The 18049-nt window shown below is 41.5% G+C and overlaps 2 protein-coding genes and 1 long non-coding RNA gene across 8 annotated transcripts in view; 1 reads left to right on the forward strand and 2 right to left on the reverse strand.

The window, feature by feature from the left end:
* LOC115024358 (uncharacterized) overlaps window positions 1-1566 on the reverse strand; it is a 40853-nt gene extending 39287 nt beyond the window's left edge. Inside the window, exon 1 of one of the 2 annotated variants that reach the window (XR_003834112.1) lies at window positions 1478-1566. This is a non-coding gene — a long non-coding RNA (uncharacterized LOC115024358). Of the gene's footprint in view, window positions 1-597; window positions 796-1477 lie in introns of those variants that run through there. The other variant, XR_003834113.1, reaches the window with a different exon arrangement.
* Window positions 1567-1616: 50 nt separating this feature from the next.
* Window positions 1617-13812, forward strand: med24 (mediator complex subunit 24). Its single transcript, XM_029457137.1, has 26 exons — window positions 1617-1746; window positions 2033-2163; window positions 2288-2370; window positions 2476-2514; window positions 2594-2667; window positions 2939-3162; window positions 3555-3666; window positions 3795-3945; window positions 4226-4339; window positions 4657-4710; window positions 4813-4895; window positions 5028-5114; window positions 5325-5424; window positions 5584-5726; window positions 5899-5936; window positions 6046-6128; window positions 6319-6497; window positions 7414-7513; window positions 7939-8114; window positions 8562-8826; window positions 9329-9510; window positions 9590-9683; window positions 9833-9932; window positions 12116-12196; window positions 12400-12548; window positions 13447-13812. Exons 2-26 carry the CDS (start codon window positions 2034-2036, stop codon window positions 13561-13563), a joined length of 2958 nt encoding a protein of 985 aa, XP_029312997.1. The 5' UTR covers window positions 1617-1746; window position 2033; the 3' UTR covers window positions 13564-13812.
* Window positions 13813-14204: 392 nt separating this feature from the next.
* csf3a (colony stimulating factor 3 (granulocyte) a) lies at window positions 14205-16754 on the reverse strand. Of its 5 annotated transcripts, none has more exons than XM_029456487.1 (5): window positions 16682-16754; window positions 16100-16266; window positions 15133-15231; window positions 14900-15040; window positions 14205-14809 (listed from the first exon to the last, which is right to left on the reverse strand). In XM_029456487.1, exons 1-5 carry the CDS (start codon window positions 16695-16697, stop codon window positions 14618-14620), a joined length of 615 nt encoding a protein of 204 aa, XP_029312347.1. In that variant the 5' UTR covers window positions 16698-16754; the 3' UTR covers window positions 14205-14617. The 5 variants fall into 5 exon arrangements, with proteins under 5 accessions (XP_029312347.1, XP_029312349.1, XP_029312348.1 ...); XM_029456489.1 differs by having other exon boundaries at window positions 14618-14809; window positions 16601-16738; XM_029456488.1 differs by lacking the exon at window positions 16682-16754 and adding an exon at window positions 16517-16665 and having other exon boundaries at window positions 14618-14809.
* Window positions 16755-18049: the final 1295 nt, after the last annotated feature.

Consider the following 18049-nt stretch of genomic DNA (forward strand, 5'->3'; position numbering starts at 1 on the left):
TTTACACAAAAACACAATCCACAGAGTTTCAGTGTTATTGTATGGTGCTGAGGTTGGAAGATAGCAGCTGCTGTTCAGCAATAGAGCTCAGAGGTATTTTGTGGTGCACAAAGCACCTATAAAATTACATTTGAGAAACTGATAAACATATAATTCTAAATAATACTCCTAAATCAACGGAGCATGTTGTGAACATCGCCTTCCTTCTGTAGAAGTCCTAAACAAGTCCTCAATGAAAGTATTCATTGTAAGTTGGTTTTGGGGGGCTTTGAGTATCACAAGCTAAATGCCAGTGAGCTCCATTGTATTGGGATACGTTACAACCAATAGCTTCAAACTTAAGCAAACCTTGCAGTAACTGAGAAGAAAAATAAGAGTCAGCAAAACTGGTCTGTCCCAGCAGTGAAGTCATGAGAACAGACACAGAGCTGCGACTACAGTCTCTCTGGTCTCCCCAGGGGGAGACTCAAATCTGTCAGCACCCTTGTCTAATGCAGCTCTCAGTGGAAGGAAAAAGGGATAAGATACTTCTCCCCAAATACACCTCCACACACACACACACCTCACACTCTCATCACCCCTCCATCCCTAGCCTACCTAGACTATGCCAGGACGCATGGATCATCTCTTGCTGGCTGGCATCGCTCTGTCCCAGGACACAGACCTCGCTCTAGCCAGGACAACGTCTCCAGTGTCAGGCAGAATGAGGGTCTTTGTTGCCGCAGACTCAATACAGGACCTTCACTCGCAGAAGTAGTTGGGTGGTTTGATATAGAGAACAGTATCCCCTTTAACAGGATGAAGAACTGACTGCAAAAGTGAAAGTTAGAAGAACTTTGCAGATCATGCTTAAGTATATACTTTCCTTACTCTTTTAAACTAAATATGGTTAGTGGGGGATTCTGTTGTGAATAACTAGATTAGTTGTTTTTTTCAATCTCTCAATAAGGGTCCCAATCCCAAACTTAGAATTGGATTTAGTCTCACACATTTAATTCTATCTCCAACCTGCTGTCTAGGAATTTTAATGTTTTCAAGACAAATATAAATTTGCTTTTCTTTCCACCTCTAAAGGTTTGACATAATAGACAAAAGAAAAAACCTGTTGGTTGAACTGAACTGACACTGCAGTGAATCACACAACTGAATGGGGTGGTTACATAAGACAACAAAGCATTTCACTGTAAACCATGGAATAGATAATTGTGCAAAATGAAGGAAAATTATTTACAATATGAAATAACTAACTTAATTAAACCTACCTGACAGTAAAATATAATACGTTTTGTCTGAAAGTAGCTGTTGCAATGCGTTTTCTCAGCATAATTAACGCTAATTCATGCTAACGCTAGTTAGCTACATGTCAGTTGAAGTAGCCAGGCTTGATAATAACTCCTTTGTAAGTATTTCTTCAGTTGGTTAGCTTAACTTTTTGTTATAAACTGCTGGGTTCACTGCGGCATACGTTGTTTCTTACCTTTCTCCCTGACTTTGTACCCTGCTTTGACTCTTAACTTTGTAAAGTGCGACATCTTGTGATAACGTTAGGTCACTACTAGTCTGCCGTTGAGCGTTGAGCTCAAATCCCCGTTCTAACCAATCCGGTGAAAGAATACTGGGACGTCAAGAGATTAACCAATGAACGCTTACGTCTTTTACGGCAAAAATGGCGATCACTGTATTGTGAAGCGGAGGAGCTGCACAAAACAAATATCGTTTATGTTTTGAACCACTAAAAAAAGTCAGGTAAGCATCACATTTAGTAATAACATAGATCAACTGTGTTTTGTCTTATTTACCGTGACATACGTGGATTTCTGTACCCAGAAAGTCAACTTTATCTTCATTCATTAGTTAACAAATGGCATCCGACAGCTACCTGCTAACGTCAACTAGCCAAATAAGGAATAACGTAGCTAAAGTAAGCTACTCTGAGTGGTATCGCATATAAAGGTTTACAGTGAAATAGCTTTAATGGCGGTCTCGTCAAATTATGAATAATGTTACAAGTGTGTGTGGTCGTTTCTACCAGGATGAAGGTGGTCAATCTGAAGCAAGCCATTCTACAGGCATGGAAGGAACGATGGAGTGACTACCAGTGGGCCATTAACATCAAGAAAAACTTCCCCAAGGGAGCAACATGGGACTACCTTAACCTTGCAGGTTAGAGGAAGGATAATCAAGTTCCCTAGCTATCATGCTAATTATTTAACTTTACTCCAGTTATCTTATTGTCAGTTTTATAGTGGCTTTAAATGCTGTATGTGTGTGTGTGTGTGTGTTCCAGAGGCCCTGATGGAGCAGGCGATGATTGGTCCCTCTCCTAACCCACTTATTTTGTCTTACCTCAAATATGCTATAAGTTCCCAGGTGAGAGAAAAACAGTGTTATGAAAAACTCAGTGTAACTGAGCAGTGTGTAAAACAGTATTAATGTTATTTAGCAAGTTGTGAACGTTACCCTCTCTCTCCTTAGATGGTTTCTTATTCCAGTGTGCTTACAGCCCTCAGCAAGGTAAGTTATACCTAATGATGGTATTATGCAGTTTACTATCTATGAGAGGTTTTCAAGAATATGTCTTTTTTTCTGATAGTTTGATGACTTTTCTCGGGAGCTGTGTGTCAAATCCCTTTTGGAGATAATGGACATGTTTTGCCATCGTCTCAGGTATGTAAAATTATCCATGAAAGTCTATAATACCAAGACCAGCCTTGTTTCACAAGTTAACCTTTTGTTATCACATTTTACTTATGTCCTTTTGAATAATAAATAAGCAGCCCTGGATCTTTTGGCATGCAATATCTTTATGCCAGCCTTATGTTTTGTTCTTTACTACTTGCCTACACATTAGCTTAAAAAAAAAGTACATTTTTGAAAAGCAACAAGAGTCTTCTAATTTAAACTATCTCTGACTAACTGTCATCTCTTGCCTCTGAAGCTGTCACGGCAAAGCAGAGGAATGCATCGGGCTGTGTCGGGCTCTGCTGGGAGTGGTGGTGTGGCTGCTGCAGGGCTGTGCCTGGTACTGTGAGAAGCTGAGAGAACTGGGTCCATCAGCCAGCACAGAGGCTAGTCTGAGCGCCTGCCAGGAGAGGCTTCTCAGTCTGATGAACAGCTCCAAGAACAGAGCCCTGGTTCATATCGCTCGGCTGGAGGAACAAGGTGTTGTGTGTGTGTGTGTGTGTGTGTGTGTGTGTGTGTGTGTGTGTGTGTGTGTGTGTGTGTGTGTGTGTGTGTGTGTGTGTGTGTGTGTGTGTGTGTGTGTGTGTGTGTGTGTGTGTGTGTAGGATTGAGCAAAAATGCTTTTGGGTAAAACTATATATATATTAATCAATATGATGGTTCTTCCCCGTCAAGGCTACATGAAAACAATTTGTAAACCTGGATCTACATTTGACGGAGTGATTTCTCTGAGTTTAGTAGAGGGTTTTAGTAACTACCGATTGTCTGTAAAACTTTAAATATTTATATTAGATGTCGTCAGATTTAGAATTCCAGTCATAATTGTTATGAGCCAGACATCTTACTGTGTTTCTGCTGCTTTTCCTCCACAGGTTCCTGGAGCAACGTAGAGCAATCAGTGCTCAAAGTGACGGAGGGCCTCAGCAGTGTAACAAACCAGACACTGAGAACTAAATTAGAGGAGAGCTTGTCACTAGTGAAAGGGTGAATTGTCCCACCTTATTCCTAAATATTGAAAACACAGATCTATTTAACTTTGGCATGACTCTCATATTAATTTAAAGAACATCACAAACGATCTTCGTCGTGCTGACTCTTCACTCTTTCCTCAGTATTCCCATGATGCTGTCTGAGCAGAGCGAGCCTACGTTCCACGCCTCCTTCCCGTCCGTCCACGCCTTCATCATGCTGGAAGGGACCATGAATCTGACGGGGGAGACGCAGCCGCTTGTGGAGCAGCTGATGATGATCAAGAGAATGCAGGTGAACATCTAGTTGTAGAGAAATGTAATGTTAACTCTGCCTTAAACTGCTTTGTCAGGTTAAAACTGACGGGGAAGGGAAAATGCTTTTAAAGTAGCTCTAATGCTGCCGTAACTTGGCAGACAAAGATTAAGATTTCTCCGTTATGAAAGCAACATTGAATAAAGTTTTAACATGCAAAAGTTTCCCAGTTGCACTGACCAGATACGGTCATATTTCAGTTGTTTTATGTATATTCTTTTCTTACCAGAAGTCTTCTTAAATGTTCTGTCCTCCACAGCGAGTGCCCGCCCCTCTTTTTGTCCTGGAGATCTGGAAAGCCTGCTTCACTGGCCTCATCGAGTCACCAGAGGGCACAGAGGAGCTGAAATGGACTGCCTTCACATTCCTCAAGGTGAGATCCATTTCAAAGAGGAGCACCGTTCCCTCTATCTGCTTATTTATCGTCCTATTGACTTTAAATAATGTCAAAAGTCAGTGTTGGTGTTGAGCGAATTTCCTCTTTTGAGTTTGTATTGTCAGTATTGTTTCCACCTTATCGTCTTTAAGTGGACTCTCCATTGTCTAGGTGACTTTATTGTTGCATGAAGTCATCAATTAAGTATATAAGGTGAAATAATGTAAACTGATTTACATCCAGTGACCAAATAACACAAGCGTTGTCGTATCTGTGCACATGCAACTGAACCATTTCCTGTTTGTTTGTACTAGATCCCACAAGTTCTGCTCCGACTAAAGAAGTATCCTCAGAATGACAAAGGACAGGTACAGCAGCTCCTGTCTTTCTAACAAATGAACACGATCATTAGTAGTGTGTGTAATGTGATGAAGCCTTCACTATTTGTAACTTGTAAATGTATTTTCCAGGACTTCATGGATGATGTGAATATTGCATTTCAGTACTTACTCAAGCTCACACCATTACTTGACAAAGCTGATCAGAGATGCAAGTAAGTGCTCCGAAATCTTGCCACAACCATCTTCTCTGTGTAATGTCACTGTAAGACATTCCAGATAAGAGAGCCAGCCTGGTAATCCTGCACCACGATGCTTATCATTTTCCCTGTGCTTGTTTTACATAGTTGTGACTGCCTCAGCATGCTCCTGCAGGAGTGCAACAAGCTTGGTCTGCTGTCAGATTCCAATACAGCCTGCCTCACGTCAAAACGGTACGGGTTCCCACCTCACAATGAGCACACGGGGTTCAGAACATTTCAGGACTGCATGGGGGATAAAGTCCAACAGACACCCCTGTTTTCCATCTGTTTTTATTTTTCTGAACTCTTTTAGTTAATACGATCATGACATTGAGGAAGTTTTGTTCACCATATTCACACGATACACCCCAACCCCTCCACCCTCTGTGTCTCCTACGACAGGGAGTTCTCCCCGAGGTTAAAGACGGCAGAAAATGCAAACATCCAGCCTAACCCGGGTCTCATCCTGCGAGCTGAGCCCACCGTCACCAATATTCTCAAGGTAGAGCACCGTGACCCGATCCGAACTTCACAGGGCACTCAGTGTGTTGTATGAAATGTATAACGTGAAGGAAATGTATGAAAGTATCTGATCACGGCAGGAGAATCAAAGTCGCTATATGAACAAATGAACATAACTCTTTTGTTTCTCGTTGATTAGACGGTAGATGCAGACCACTCCAAGTCTCCTGAGGGCCTTTTGGGGGTCCTGGGACACATGTTGTCTGGAAAGAGTCTGGACCTGCTCTTGGCAGCTGCAGCAGCCACTGGGAAACTCAAATCCTTTGCCCGGAAGTTCATTAAGTGAGTTAATGCAAAAATAATTTAGACAAATAGTCCCCTTCGTCATTAGAATCATGACTGATGTTATAATGACTTGCACACCAATTTAACAACCGTATTTTAAAGGGTGGAAGGAAGTGGACTCTTAATGAGATGTTTCATATCGTTATGTTTTTTTTCCTTTCTGTTCTAGGCTTAATGAGTTTCCCAAGCACATCAGCGGCGAAGGATGTGAGTTAAAATACATGAGTGACCTGTTCCAATGTGGAAACCTCTCTCCTCGTTGACCCATTTCTTATTAAATGAGATGTCTAACGATTAGGATTTCTCCCTCCTTCAGCCAAATCTGCGTCGGTGCGGGCCCTGCTGTTCGACATCTCCTTCCTCATGCTCTGCCATGTGGTGCAGACTTACGGTTCCGAGGTCAGTTCGTGGCAATTGAAGCTTGTCAGAGTATAACGACGTGAATGGTTACAGTGTTCTGTGTAGACTTTCACGACAGATCTGCCCGCTCTTTCAGCGTAAGGCCACAAGATGTCCAGAGAGGGCTGTGTAGAAGTGGCCTGAATGTATTCGTACAGCACATGACTTTCCCCTGGTCTCTCCTTTGCAGGTGATCCTGTCAGACCCCAGCCCTTCAGGGGAGACGCCCTTCTTTGAAACCTGGCTGCAGACGTGTATGCCTGAAGAGGGCAAGACTCTGAACCCAGACCACCCCTGCTTCAGACCAGAGCCTGGCAAAGTGGAGAGCCTGGTCACCCTGCTGAACAACTCCTCAGAGATGAAACTAGTGTAGGTTGCAGACTTAATTTGTAATTTAGAGAATGTTTTTATGTGTGATGTATCCCCTTTACTGCCAATCAATTAACATACTTTAATCTCACTGACAATCTTCGTCATCATAATGTTTTCGGGTTGATCGTACGTACGTCGCATTCTCGGGATTCGACGATAACTTTGACGATATCCCAGGCACGCCGAGAGAAAACTTCTTTAAATTTAGCGAAAACGTCCACTTGGACTCAAAGATGATGAACTGATTTAAAATTTGGGGGTAAAAAGTCAAGGTCACTCTCACAAATCACGTTTTTTGGCCATAACCAAATAATTCATATGACAATTTCACTACAATAATGTATTTATTGTTTATATAATCCTGACACAATAACACTTAAGATTCAAATTCTGTAAAGTATCAGATAAAACACAAACTAGAAATGATTTTGTTCCGTTACTGTAATATATAAGTTGGTGTTGAGCCCTGAACATAAATGTAATGGTAGCACTCGTTGGCTTTTGCCTGTATGTCTCAGATGTCCCAGCAGTACATGAATGCACCAGACAGGAATTCAAATCACTCAACACTTAAAACTTTATTACCATGCAACAATAATGACTGAAAGAAATAGAAGAGCACCTGATGTTCACAGTAGTGAGGCCTTTGTATATGTTGTTGTCAGACCTCAGTGCTGCTTTTGATACTTTTCCTGTTTTATTTGAGTGTTTTGAACATTTGGTGGGCACTGATATAAACGGGTGACATTGAAAGTAGGATAATGTTGATTCCGACACATCATTAAGTGCGGTAACAACTTGCAGAGAATGTTGGTGTTCCACCTTTTATTACTTTAATGTTCCTTTCAGTCATATTGATGGAAAGAATGCTTGACATATGGAACTTCCTCTGACCTTTTATCTGTTGTGACAGTCAGGTGAAATGGCATGAAATCTGCCTCAGCACGCCAGCAGCCATCTTGGAAGTTCTGAATGCGTGGGAGAATGGTGTTCTATCTGTGGAGGCAGTACAGGTCTGTTCAACTTAATTCATCTTTTTTTTTTCTTTGTCTTCCTGTGACTAGAAAATGTATTTTGTGTCTGTTTCTGTCATGATTCTCAGGCGTTACTGGAAACCTCCCTAACCCTCTACAAATCTAGGAATTTAGTTTTTCCTACTTTCCGTTTGAATCATGACTCAAGTGAACTGTAGAGGAAAATGTGTATTCTGTGGAAATGAATGAGTAACGTTGGGTAAGAACTTGCAACAGCAGTGACGTCCTGTAGATGTAGCCGACTTCTCTTTTTTTTTTTTTTTTTTACTATTCCATTCAAGTTTTCATGTCATGCAATGTGGAAGGATGCCATCACTGTCAGAATCCCATCTATTGACCGTACCCCGCAGTTTTTTTTAACTGCATCCTTCCTCTTTTCTCGCTGCCGTCATCGCCGAGTGCAGAAGATCACCGACAATATCAAGGGCAAAGTGTGCAGTATGGCGATCTGTGCGGTGGCCTGGCTGGTGGCCCACGTCAGAATGCTGGGGCGGGATGAGCGGGAGAAGCCTCAGACTATGATCCGGCAGCTTGTGACTCCGCTGTACGCAGAGAACACGCTGCAGTTTTACAACGAACGGTACAAACGACGTGAAACACACACTTCACTGACACACACTAACTTATAGGGCTGTACCGAATAGTTCATAACATCCACATTCAAATTCTAAATCCAAAACAACATTTGTACAGCGGTTTGCTCTCCTGCTTGCTGCACACACTGACTAGTTGATTAAGAAAAACTAACTCATTTAATCTGATTAACACTTTATTAAAATGGAGGATTTTGTTTGAGGATTTTTATTTTTAGGACGATGACGTCATAAAATATGACTTCAGACATCAAAAGCTTCATTTGAAAAAATTCTTAGAAGCTTTGAATGTAAAAACAATAAATATAAATAGTAGTATTAATAATCTTAGCACTATTTTATTTATATTTCGCACATTCAGCGCTGTTAGTTTATACAGATGCGGTCTCCAGACCATTAATACCTGGATTCACAATGATGTCCTCTCTCACCAGCGTGATCATTATGAGTTCCATCATGGAGCACATGTGTGCCGACGTCTTCCAACAAACGGCCGCGACCCTGCGCTCCCCTGTGGAGGGCCAGGAGCCGATCCCCTACCGCAACCTGCTGCCGGCCAAAGACCCGATCCACGTCGCCCTCAGCAAGCAGTTCCAGACGGTGCTGCGCAAAGGCTGGGTGGACAGCCGGGCGCTGCATCTGTTTGAGAGTCTTCTCAACATGGGAGGGGTCTTCTGGTTCACTAACAATTTGGTCAAGGTAAGAGGACCAAGAAATGTGGATCATGTGGTTAATCATGTTTAAAATGGTTTGTTGCGCTGTGTATTTGTTGTGAAGTGTAATTCGAATGTCTATATTGTCTATATGAGCTGATTTGGTGGCATATTTGTTTCCCCATTGGGGATTAATAAAGTTTTCTAATCTGATCCTCATCAGCAACAATCTCTACATTTAAAGGCTGCGATTTTCTAGAGTAGAAATGGCCGTCACTATTTAATACAGCCAGATATATTTATTTTATTATAATAAAGAGAAGGAAAAGGAGGAAAGTCTCACATTTTAGAACCTGGATCAAATGTTTGCTGGAAAAATGACTTGAATGATAATCAAAGTATTTGTTGAATAACTTTTGAATGAATTAATTGACTAATACTCGTGAGATAAACGAGTGGTCATAAACTCTGCATTGGTGCATGCAAAGAGTTTGTGCAACAGTCAGATTACTCGATGTGTTTAATCGGAGCACTGCGTCTTATTTCAGGAGCTGCTGAAGGAGACTCGACAGGAGTGGGCTGATCGGGTGGTGGAGTTACTCTACAGCATCTTCTGCCTGGACACTCAGCAGATCACGCTCACCCTGCTCGGTACCATACTGCCCGACCTGCTCACGGACTCTGCTCACTGGCACAGCCTGGCAGACCCTCCTGGAAAGGCACTGGCCAAGTAAGAGAAGCGTAACACTTTGATGTGACGGCGGCAGTGGTTTTTGGGTTGTAACTTTACTCTCCTGATAACTCCTCAGGTTGTCCGTGTGGTGCGCACTCAGCTCTTTCTCCTCTCACCACAAAGGCTCCTTCTCAGCTCGTCAACGGAAAAGGCTGCGAGAAGATATTGAGGTAAAACAGTCGCACAAGGTCATGTCTGTGCCATAAGAGCTGCGTAATAGGGTACTCGGGTACTTGACATGTTGTGATCTAATTCCTTTTTAATTGTTTATATAATTGTGTAATACAAAGTTGTCTAACATGCATATTATTGGCCGCAGGACTACAGCAGTCTCTTTCCTTTGGATGACACTCAACCCTCTAAACTCATGCGTCTGCTCAGCTCCAATGAGGATGAGCCTGCTGCTCTTTCCAGTCCAGGTCAGTCTATTATTTTCTGTTTTATTACACGCTTGAATTATGAAGCCTGTGGCCTTTCCCTCATTTGACTTCCTATTACCAGCAAGTTGCATCTTGTAAGTACTTTTAGCATAAATAAGCTTGGTATGTCTCAACGTTAAGTATCTGAGTGTCTTGCCCGTCTGCAGGTTCTGACTTGAGCACTGCAGTTTAATTTGAGGTTTTTGCTTTGAACAATTGAGTACTAAACAAAAAGGGGGAAATACAGTTTGAGAGCAGAAGACGCACTCTGGTTAAATAGTGCTGAAACTCAAACGATTATTTTTCTTGTCGATTTTTATTTTTTCCGATTTAGTTGTTTGGTCTTTAAAATGGTATAAAACAAAATGTCGATCAGTGTTTCCCAAAGCCCAAGATTACTCAAATGTCTTGTTTTTGTCGCTACTCAAAGATATTTAGTTTAATGTCATAGAGGAGTAAATAAACCAGAAAATATCCATATTTAAGGAATCAGATGACTTTGATTTTTTTCAATTATCAAGACAGTTGGTGATTAATTTAATCTTTGCAGCTCTAGTTCCAAACTACTCTTACCATTTTAAGAAATGACAGCTTTTTCGCTTTCAATCTCATAAAAAAAAATCCCCATACAGGATGTCAAAGATTAGTCAGTGGCATGACTAAGACTAATGAGCTGAAACTAAGACTGAAACTATGGAAGTTTCTTTTAAATGTTTTATCCAAAGTCTAATGAGTTCCATCCATTCCATTGTAAAGGCATGTCTCGTCATGTAAAGGCATGTCTAGTCGTGTAAAGACATGTCTAGTCGTGTAAAGGCATGTCTAGTCGTGTAAAGGCATGTCTAGTCGTGTAAAGGCATGTCTAGTCGTGTAAAGGCATGTCTAGTCGTGTAAAGGCATGTCTCGTCGTGTATAGGCATGTCTCGTCGTGTATAGGCATGTCTAGTCGTGTATAGGCATGTCTAGTCGTGTAAAGGCATGTCTAGTCGTGTAAAGGCATGTCTCGTCGCGTAAAGGCATGTCTCGTCGCGTAAAGGCATGTCTCGTCGCGTAAAGGCATGTCTCGTCGCGTATAGGCATGTCTCGTCGCGTATAGGCATGTCTCGTCGCGTATAGGCATGTCTCGTCGCGTATAGGCATGTCTCGTCGCGTATAGGCATGTCTCGTCGCGTATAGGCATGTCTCGTCGCGTAAAGTCATGTCGCGTAAAGGCGAGTCTCGACGCGTAAAGGCGAGTCTCGACGCGTAAAAAGCGAGTCTCGTCGCGTAAAAGCGAGTCTCGTCGCGTAAAGGCGAGTCTCGACGAGTCTCGTCGCGTAAAGGCGAGTCTCGACGAGTCTCGTCGCGTAAAGGCGAGTCTCGACGAGTCTCGTCGCGTAAAGGCGAGTCTCGACGAGTCTCGTCGCGTAAAGGCGAGTCTACGAGTCTCGTCGCGTAAAGGCGAGTCTACGAGTCTCGTCGCGTAAAGGCGAGTCTCGTCTCGTCGAGTCTCGTCGTCGCGTAAAGGCGAGTCTACGAGTCTCGTCGTCGCGTAAAGGCGAGTCTAAGAGTCTCGTCGCGTAAAGGCGAGTCTAGTCGCGTAAAGGCGAGTCTACGAGTCGCGTAAAGGCGAGTCTACGAGTCGCGTAAAGGCGAGTCTACGAGTCGCGTAAAGGCGAGTCTACGAGTCGCGTAAAGGCGAGTCTACGAGTCGCGTAAAGGCGAGTCTACGAGTCGCGTAAAGGCGAGTCTACGAGTCGCGTAAAGGCGAGTCTACGAGTCTCGTCGCGTAAAGGCGAGTCTACGAGTCTCGTCGCGTAAAGACGAGACGAGATTTAAAATAATAAAATTAAGAAAAGTGTGCTTAGTGGTTTGATGAAAAATGTACCTCTGTTTGAATATATGAATAATACAATAATCAGCTCTTTATCTTTTAGAAGAAATAGAAATGTGTCAAACGAGGTTATTTTAGGACAGGGAAGATGATGTAAGACTGCAGTAGAAGGAAGCCTTTTAGACTTTCACAACCTTTAGTCGAGATTTCATTTTGTCAACCGCCAACAGAATACTGGACGGATCATTACAACTTCCCTGTTGACATTCTGTTTTGTGTATGTTTTTTTTTTTTTTCTTCCCATATGATGAAATGAAAACAAAACTTGTGAATTCTTCTGCTGTTGCTCACGTCACATGTTCTCTCATAGGTGACCGATCTATGAGCAGTTCCCTCTCTGCCTCCCAGCTCCACACCGTCAACATGAGGGACCCTCTCAACCGAGTCCTGGGTGAGAACTCTTGGCCGTGCTAAACGTCCACAGACGGGTCGTTTTTGCCTGCATCTTGCACAGAAAAATACACCAACATATGTCTATTCTGCATGCCCTCCTTCTACAAGCACTGCCCATCACCTCAGGAAAATGCCATGAACACATACATGCGTGATTACTTTAATCATGACAATTCATACCATCTGTTCTCTCCTCCTCAGCCAACCTTTTCCTCCTCATTTCCTCCATCCTGGGATCCAAGATGGCGGGGCCTCACACCCAGTTTGTTCAGAGTTTTATGGAGGAGTGTGTTGAGTGCCTGGAGCAGGGAAGTCGGGGGAGCATCTTGCAGTTCATGCCCTTTACAATGGTGAGTTTTGGTCTGGGAGGAGAAGAAACTGTCGTGCTAGGTGGAGATAAGGGGATGAGAATTACATCACGCATTACCGGGAATGGGTTTGTTCTGCTGGTTGTCATACATTTTTGAGGGTTGAGTGCTTTGGTGATAAAATCTGACAGAAAGATCATTCAAGGGCCATGCTCCCACCTTAATCCATGTGTGTTACCGGCACCAAGTTAAAGGGACAGTTCCCCCCAAAATGTTGGAAAGATATTCTTAATAACACCACGAAGTCAGGATCCAAATCGAATAAGAGTTTTAATCTTGCAAGAAGGAGCTGATCAATCAACTGAAGACTGTTCTTTGATTGCTCTATAGTTCATCAGCAGTTCACACTCCTGATCCCTACTGTGCTAAGCACTCAGTTTCTGTATTTTCCCATCCCAAAAGTACATATTTTCTGTCTTATCTATCACTCCAGATTGATTTGGTGTGAGTATTTTTAGATATCAGCCTTAGAGATGTCTGCGTTCTTTTGAATATAAAGGAAGTAGATGGCACTCGGCTTGTGGTGCTCAAAGCGCCAACAGAAATATGTTTTTAACAACTCAACAGCAATGTCTCTTTCCAAAAATAATGACTCAGATACTCAAGATAATCCACAGACCTTGTTGTGAGCTGTTTAATGCAGGAGCTATTTTCTTTCTACCAAACTACACCCGCCAACGAGTTAACACAAGCCTCTTATCCAAGATTAGATCCCCACTACCTTTTCAAATGTATTTTCTTGCTGCTTTTGAGCACCACAAGTCAAGTGACCTTATGGTTTTGTGGGAGTCTGTAACGATGAGACTGTTCACCGTTGAACTCTTACTTCAGACGCACTATAGATAAAGAACATTGTTCTTTTGTATTTCTGTGCTTCCAGGTTTCTGAGCTGGTGAAGCTGTCTGCTCTGGCCAAACCTAAAGTTGTGCTGGCCATCACGGACCTCACTCTGCCGCTGGGGAGGAGAGTAGCTGCCAAAGCCATCTCTGCCTTGTGAACTGTGGATTTAAATTCACCTCCGTACCAAATGAACCTTCCCATCGGCCCAGTGGGTGAAGTACAGCTGAAAACAAATGCATCTTCTGTTGCATGTAGTTCTGACCCCGGCTGGATCATCCATTCAGAGGAAAATACCATGTTTATAATCACGTCTCTGTAAACGCTGTTTTGCGATCGTCTTTGTGTTCTTTTTCACTTAAAGAAATGTGTAAATAAGTTTTAAAATAAAATAGAAATACAATCGAGATCCTCAGTTTCCTTTTTTGTATTTTTAAAATCATATTATGGTTACGTTACAATAACGTGAGAGCTAACCGCTGTGATTGCAAAACCCGATGATGATGATGAGGATGATGATGATCACATGCTCGTGAGGCTACCACATGACACTACGTACAAGCGGGTTTGTACCACCCTTTGAGCTCGTGGTCATCAGGCACTTGCGACACTTCCTCAAGTAAATCTGTCTGACTGATGCAGAAATAATGACACAAAAGCTTCCATTTCACTTTTTGTTGCACTTCTCTTTTACAGTATTGGCTCCAATTTAATATTAGCCGTCAGATTCATTGGTGAGAGAGCATGTGTCAGCGTAACCCACTGCCGGTGTTTGAGGTGTCATTATGCATCGTCATTGACAAAAGGAACAATTGCCTTCTTTTTTTCAGAAATTATCATTTTTAATTTAAATATCAGAAAATACATTACTGCGTTGTTTTGTTTTTTAAATAAGAAATACAAATAATACATTTAATTTAAACATTTTCCAGAATTTATAATCCTTAACATTTCTATCCAATCCTCTAAAAATGATAACTGGAAGATTATTTAATTTCCAGTTATTGCTATGTCGTGAAGACTAAGAGGACTGAGGGATACAAAGCTACGTTATCAAAAATAAATTCCCTAAATAAATATTCCATGTTGCATAAATAAATATATAAATAGATTAAAAAAATAAATAATCATTTAACAGATAAATAAATAATCACCATGATAAAAAACAGCAGAATAAAGTATGTTTTGGACATTAATCAAAAGGCAAATGTTGGTCAGCTCTCTGTCTCCTCGTCATTGCTCTGGTCCAGACGCCTGAGGCAGCGGACCGTGTCCTGCCCGAAGGACTGGAGCTGCACCAGAGTCAGGTGTGCCGCCACTTGAACATCATATTGGCCTGGTAGACGTAAGGCCATGGGGGTTGGTGAGGGCTGCACCACAGCCTCTGCCTGGGCCATTTTCAGCATCTGCAAGGGGCACAAAGCAACGTCATAAAAGTGCCTAACAGTAAGAGTCATTTTCCCAGGAATGACAGCGATAAAGAAGCATTATTTTACCTTATTGATCTGAACGACAAGGTCTCTGATGTCAGCCATTAGCCCAATCACTTTGTCTTTGTTCTCCAGCCGAGGAAAGATGGCGCTCAGTAAGGACCGGAGTAGCTGAAGACCCTCAGACATACGTTTCAAATTGGTCTCCTAATAGGAAAGAATAAGAACAAACTGGTCATATTTTCTGTCTTTTCATACCCTTATTTAACCTCAGAGTGACTCCCCTGGTAGAGGCTTACCAAAGGGAGGTTTTCTGACAGTAGGGGAGCAGAGGGGATGCCAATGGTGGATGCCATCATCACAAGCTTAGCATTTTCTGAGGAAACGAGTTGTAGCGTCTGTGATGGAGAGATAACACGGGAGACGTTAGGGATACATTGCAGCTTTGTGGACTTCATGAAAAAACAATATGACAGAAGTACTCAGATCCTTTACTTAAGTAAAAGTTGTAATCCCTCAATGTAAAGATATTCCAATGCAAGTAAAAGTTGTGTATCAAAGTACTGATTGATGTAGCATGGCCCCTGTCAGGCTCATGTTATATTATTGATAATGTGTAGCTGTTGAGGTCATTTTTATTATTTTATTTACTTTTGGGTTGTTTAATCTGCATGATGCATCATTTTTTTATAAGATCCCTAAGGCCTTTGTATGTATAAATCATCTTTTATGGTTATTGAGTTTCATTTTCCATCTTATTTCCATTAATTATGGTTCATTCTATTTTCCCTTATTGCAAAGCACTTTGCAATGCATTTCCTGTATGAAAGGTTTGATACAAATATATTATTATTATTATTAATAAATGAATATAATGAAGCACATGTAGAAGCTTTAAGTGGCATAAAAAGGAAATACTCAAGTAATGTACAAATACTTCAAACTTGTAGTTAGGAAATAATAAAAACTAAATGTGGACACAGTGAAGACTTTGGCTTCTTGCAGAAAATAGATCCTCAGAGTTTAGAGATGAATGCGTGTCCCTTTTTAGCAGAGTACAACTAACTATCATATATTTATAACTTCTCAAATATTTAAAGCACAGTGATTGTTGCATAGCCATGAAGTCATTAGCCTGTCAGACTAGTCACAGGGGCACAGTGCTCCACTTGCAGAGGCCCTTGTACGGGCTGATAGACTGACCTGCACTGACGCAGCAGCCTGAAAGCTTTTCCTAAAACATATTCAAATCAAAGCAAATCTCACCTGTGTGTGAATGCAGGATTTGTGCGTGTCGGGAATGGAGAGCAGGATCTTCTGTATCAAGCTGCGGCTCCTCTGCACGATCTCCTGAAACTGCGCGCCCTCAACAAGTGTCTCCTGCAGAGGTGCGCTGCGGGCGACGGTGGCCATGTAGCAGGGAATGGCGAAAACTGAAAGTGGAGAACAATCGAAACGTCGTCACCGTCGTGGCATCAAAAAAAACAAGGCAGAACAAAGCCCGGCTCTCTCCTCAGCAGCGCCTCTGCTGCAGCACTGGGCATGTCTCCCCTCAGGCTGAAGAGCTGCATGCGTTTAGAATAGTCACTGTAATGTGAAACCTCAGCCAAAAGTGACTACAGCAGTTAAACATAGCTAAACAAAATATGACAGTTTTAGCAGATGTAAACTTATAATAATTACTCATGAAAACAGGTTCAGATGATGAAGAATAAACTTTACAATGCTGCCAGTTAACAGATAATCGAAACTCAGTCCAATACTTGCTTCAGTCTTTCTGCTGTCTGGAGTTGATCAGCAGAGGAAGAGAAAGCAGCAGTTTACAAGCATTTCCTCTCCACTACTCACCAATCAGGATGTTCATGGCCTCTGTTGAGGAATGTCTTTAAGTATTGACCTGAAGTGAATACTATTCATGATTGATAGTACACTTATAGTCTTATATATACCAGGCCCTTGTAAAGGGATTTCCCATAATGCCTATTTGAAGAAGTCTCACTATGACATACAGGAGAGTTCCATGAATTCAAAGCCTTTTCATTTTTAAGAAGCATTACCTACTTGGGTTCAAATTGGGGTAATGGATAATTATGATATTGAATTTAAGCACAATATTGGATTTTCTGTTTGATTAATTTACCAATTTAGGTCTCAACATTATAGTAAACTAGTTTTTTAAAGTGTAACAATACATTCAAAACAAAATAGTAAAAAGGAAACTATTAAAATGAATTTAAATATATTTATATTTACATATTTCCATAACAACACATTGAAAATAAAAACCTGAAAGTAGTTGTAAGTGACTCAATATGTATTTTTCATTGTGCAATTACGTTTTCAGCGTGAGCCTCCGAAGTAACACAATTCAAGAGTTTTATTTTGGGAACTGAAATTCCTTCATTACTGATTTTTCACATTGATGTAACATCAACCTGTAGTTTAAGTGTGAGTCCAGCCAGTTGCACGAAACTCTCTAAGTCATACATAAATAAAACTAGAGGAAGCAGGCATTTCCCCATGACAGACGTTAAGATTGCAAGTGTTTAAATTATTAAATCACAATTGTTTCTAAGATGTTTTGGGAGGAGTCATTTCTTTCCGAATGATTGTTCTTCCGGTTGTTGGGCCATCGTGATTCTTCTGTGGTTTTCGTCTTGCCATTAATAGATTGGAAAATTTTGACGTGTATTCTCAGAAGCTCTCCAGCAGCCTCCCTCAAACAAAACATCAAAAAAAAGTAGTATGACATTTAGAAAGATTTTAAAATGTGTCTCCTGTTGCAGCATTTTGAAAGGTCTGAGATTTGTCTTACTTGATCCACACAGGTGCCCACTGTCACAGGGAAAGTGAGCTCATCACACTAAATGTACACTTACAATATTGGGCAGTGAAAAGAGAAAACATCAAGGCTTAGATGCGAGAGTGCCATCTGGTGGAATTATGTGTTTCACAAAAAACACCTCAGCTGTGTGGCTATACGCTGCATTTCAAATCTCTCAAAGGTCAAAGTGCATTGAGAATCAACAGACACTAAACTGAGGATGAGGAAGATTTTAAAAACTGTTTTGTAACAGCAATTTATTTGATACAAATGTGCTTTCAGTTGATCCCTGCCATAAAGGATTAGTTCGACATTATGGGAAGTACTCTTAATGCTTTCTTGCCGAGACTTAGATGAGAAAATCCTATACCACTCTTATGGTTTTACACTAA

Source organism: Cottoperca gobio, chromosome 19 (genome assembly GCF_900634415.1).
Source record: "Cottoperca gobio chromosome 19, fCotGob3.1, whole genome shotgun sequence".
In the NCBI taxonomy this organism is placed as follows: Eukaryota; Metazoa; Chordata; class Actinopteri; order Perciformes; family Bovichtidae; genus Cottoperca; species Cottoperca gobio.

Coding starts and splice junctions, on each gene's coding strand:
- csf3a (XM_029456487.1), bottom strand. Junction 15,041..15,132: donor TGTCAGAAAACCTCCCTTTG/GTAAGCCTCTAC, acceptor CTTTCCTATTAG/GAGACCAATTTGAAACGTAT. Junction 14,810..14,899: donor TTGTCGTTCAGATCAATAAG/GTAAAATAATGC, acceptor TGCCCCTTGCAG/ATGCTGAAAATGGCCCAGGC.
- med24 (XM_029457137.1), top strand. CDS start 2,034: ATGAAGGTGGTCAATCTGAAGCAAGCCATTCTACAGGCATGGAAGGAA. Junction 2,164..2,287: donor GGACTACCTTAACCTTGCAG/GTTAGAGGAAGG, acceptor TGTGTGTTCCAG/AGGCCCTGATGGAGCAGGCG. Junction 5,937..6,045: donor GCACATCAGCGGCGAAGGAT/GTGAGTTAAAAT, acceptor TCCCTCCTTCAG/CCAAATCTGCGTCGGTGCGG.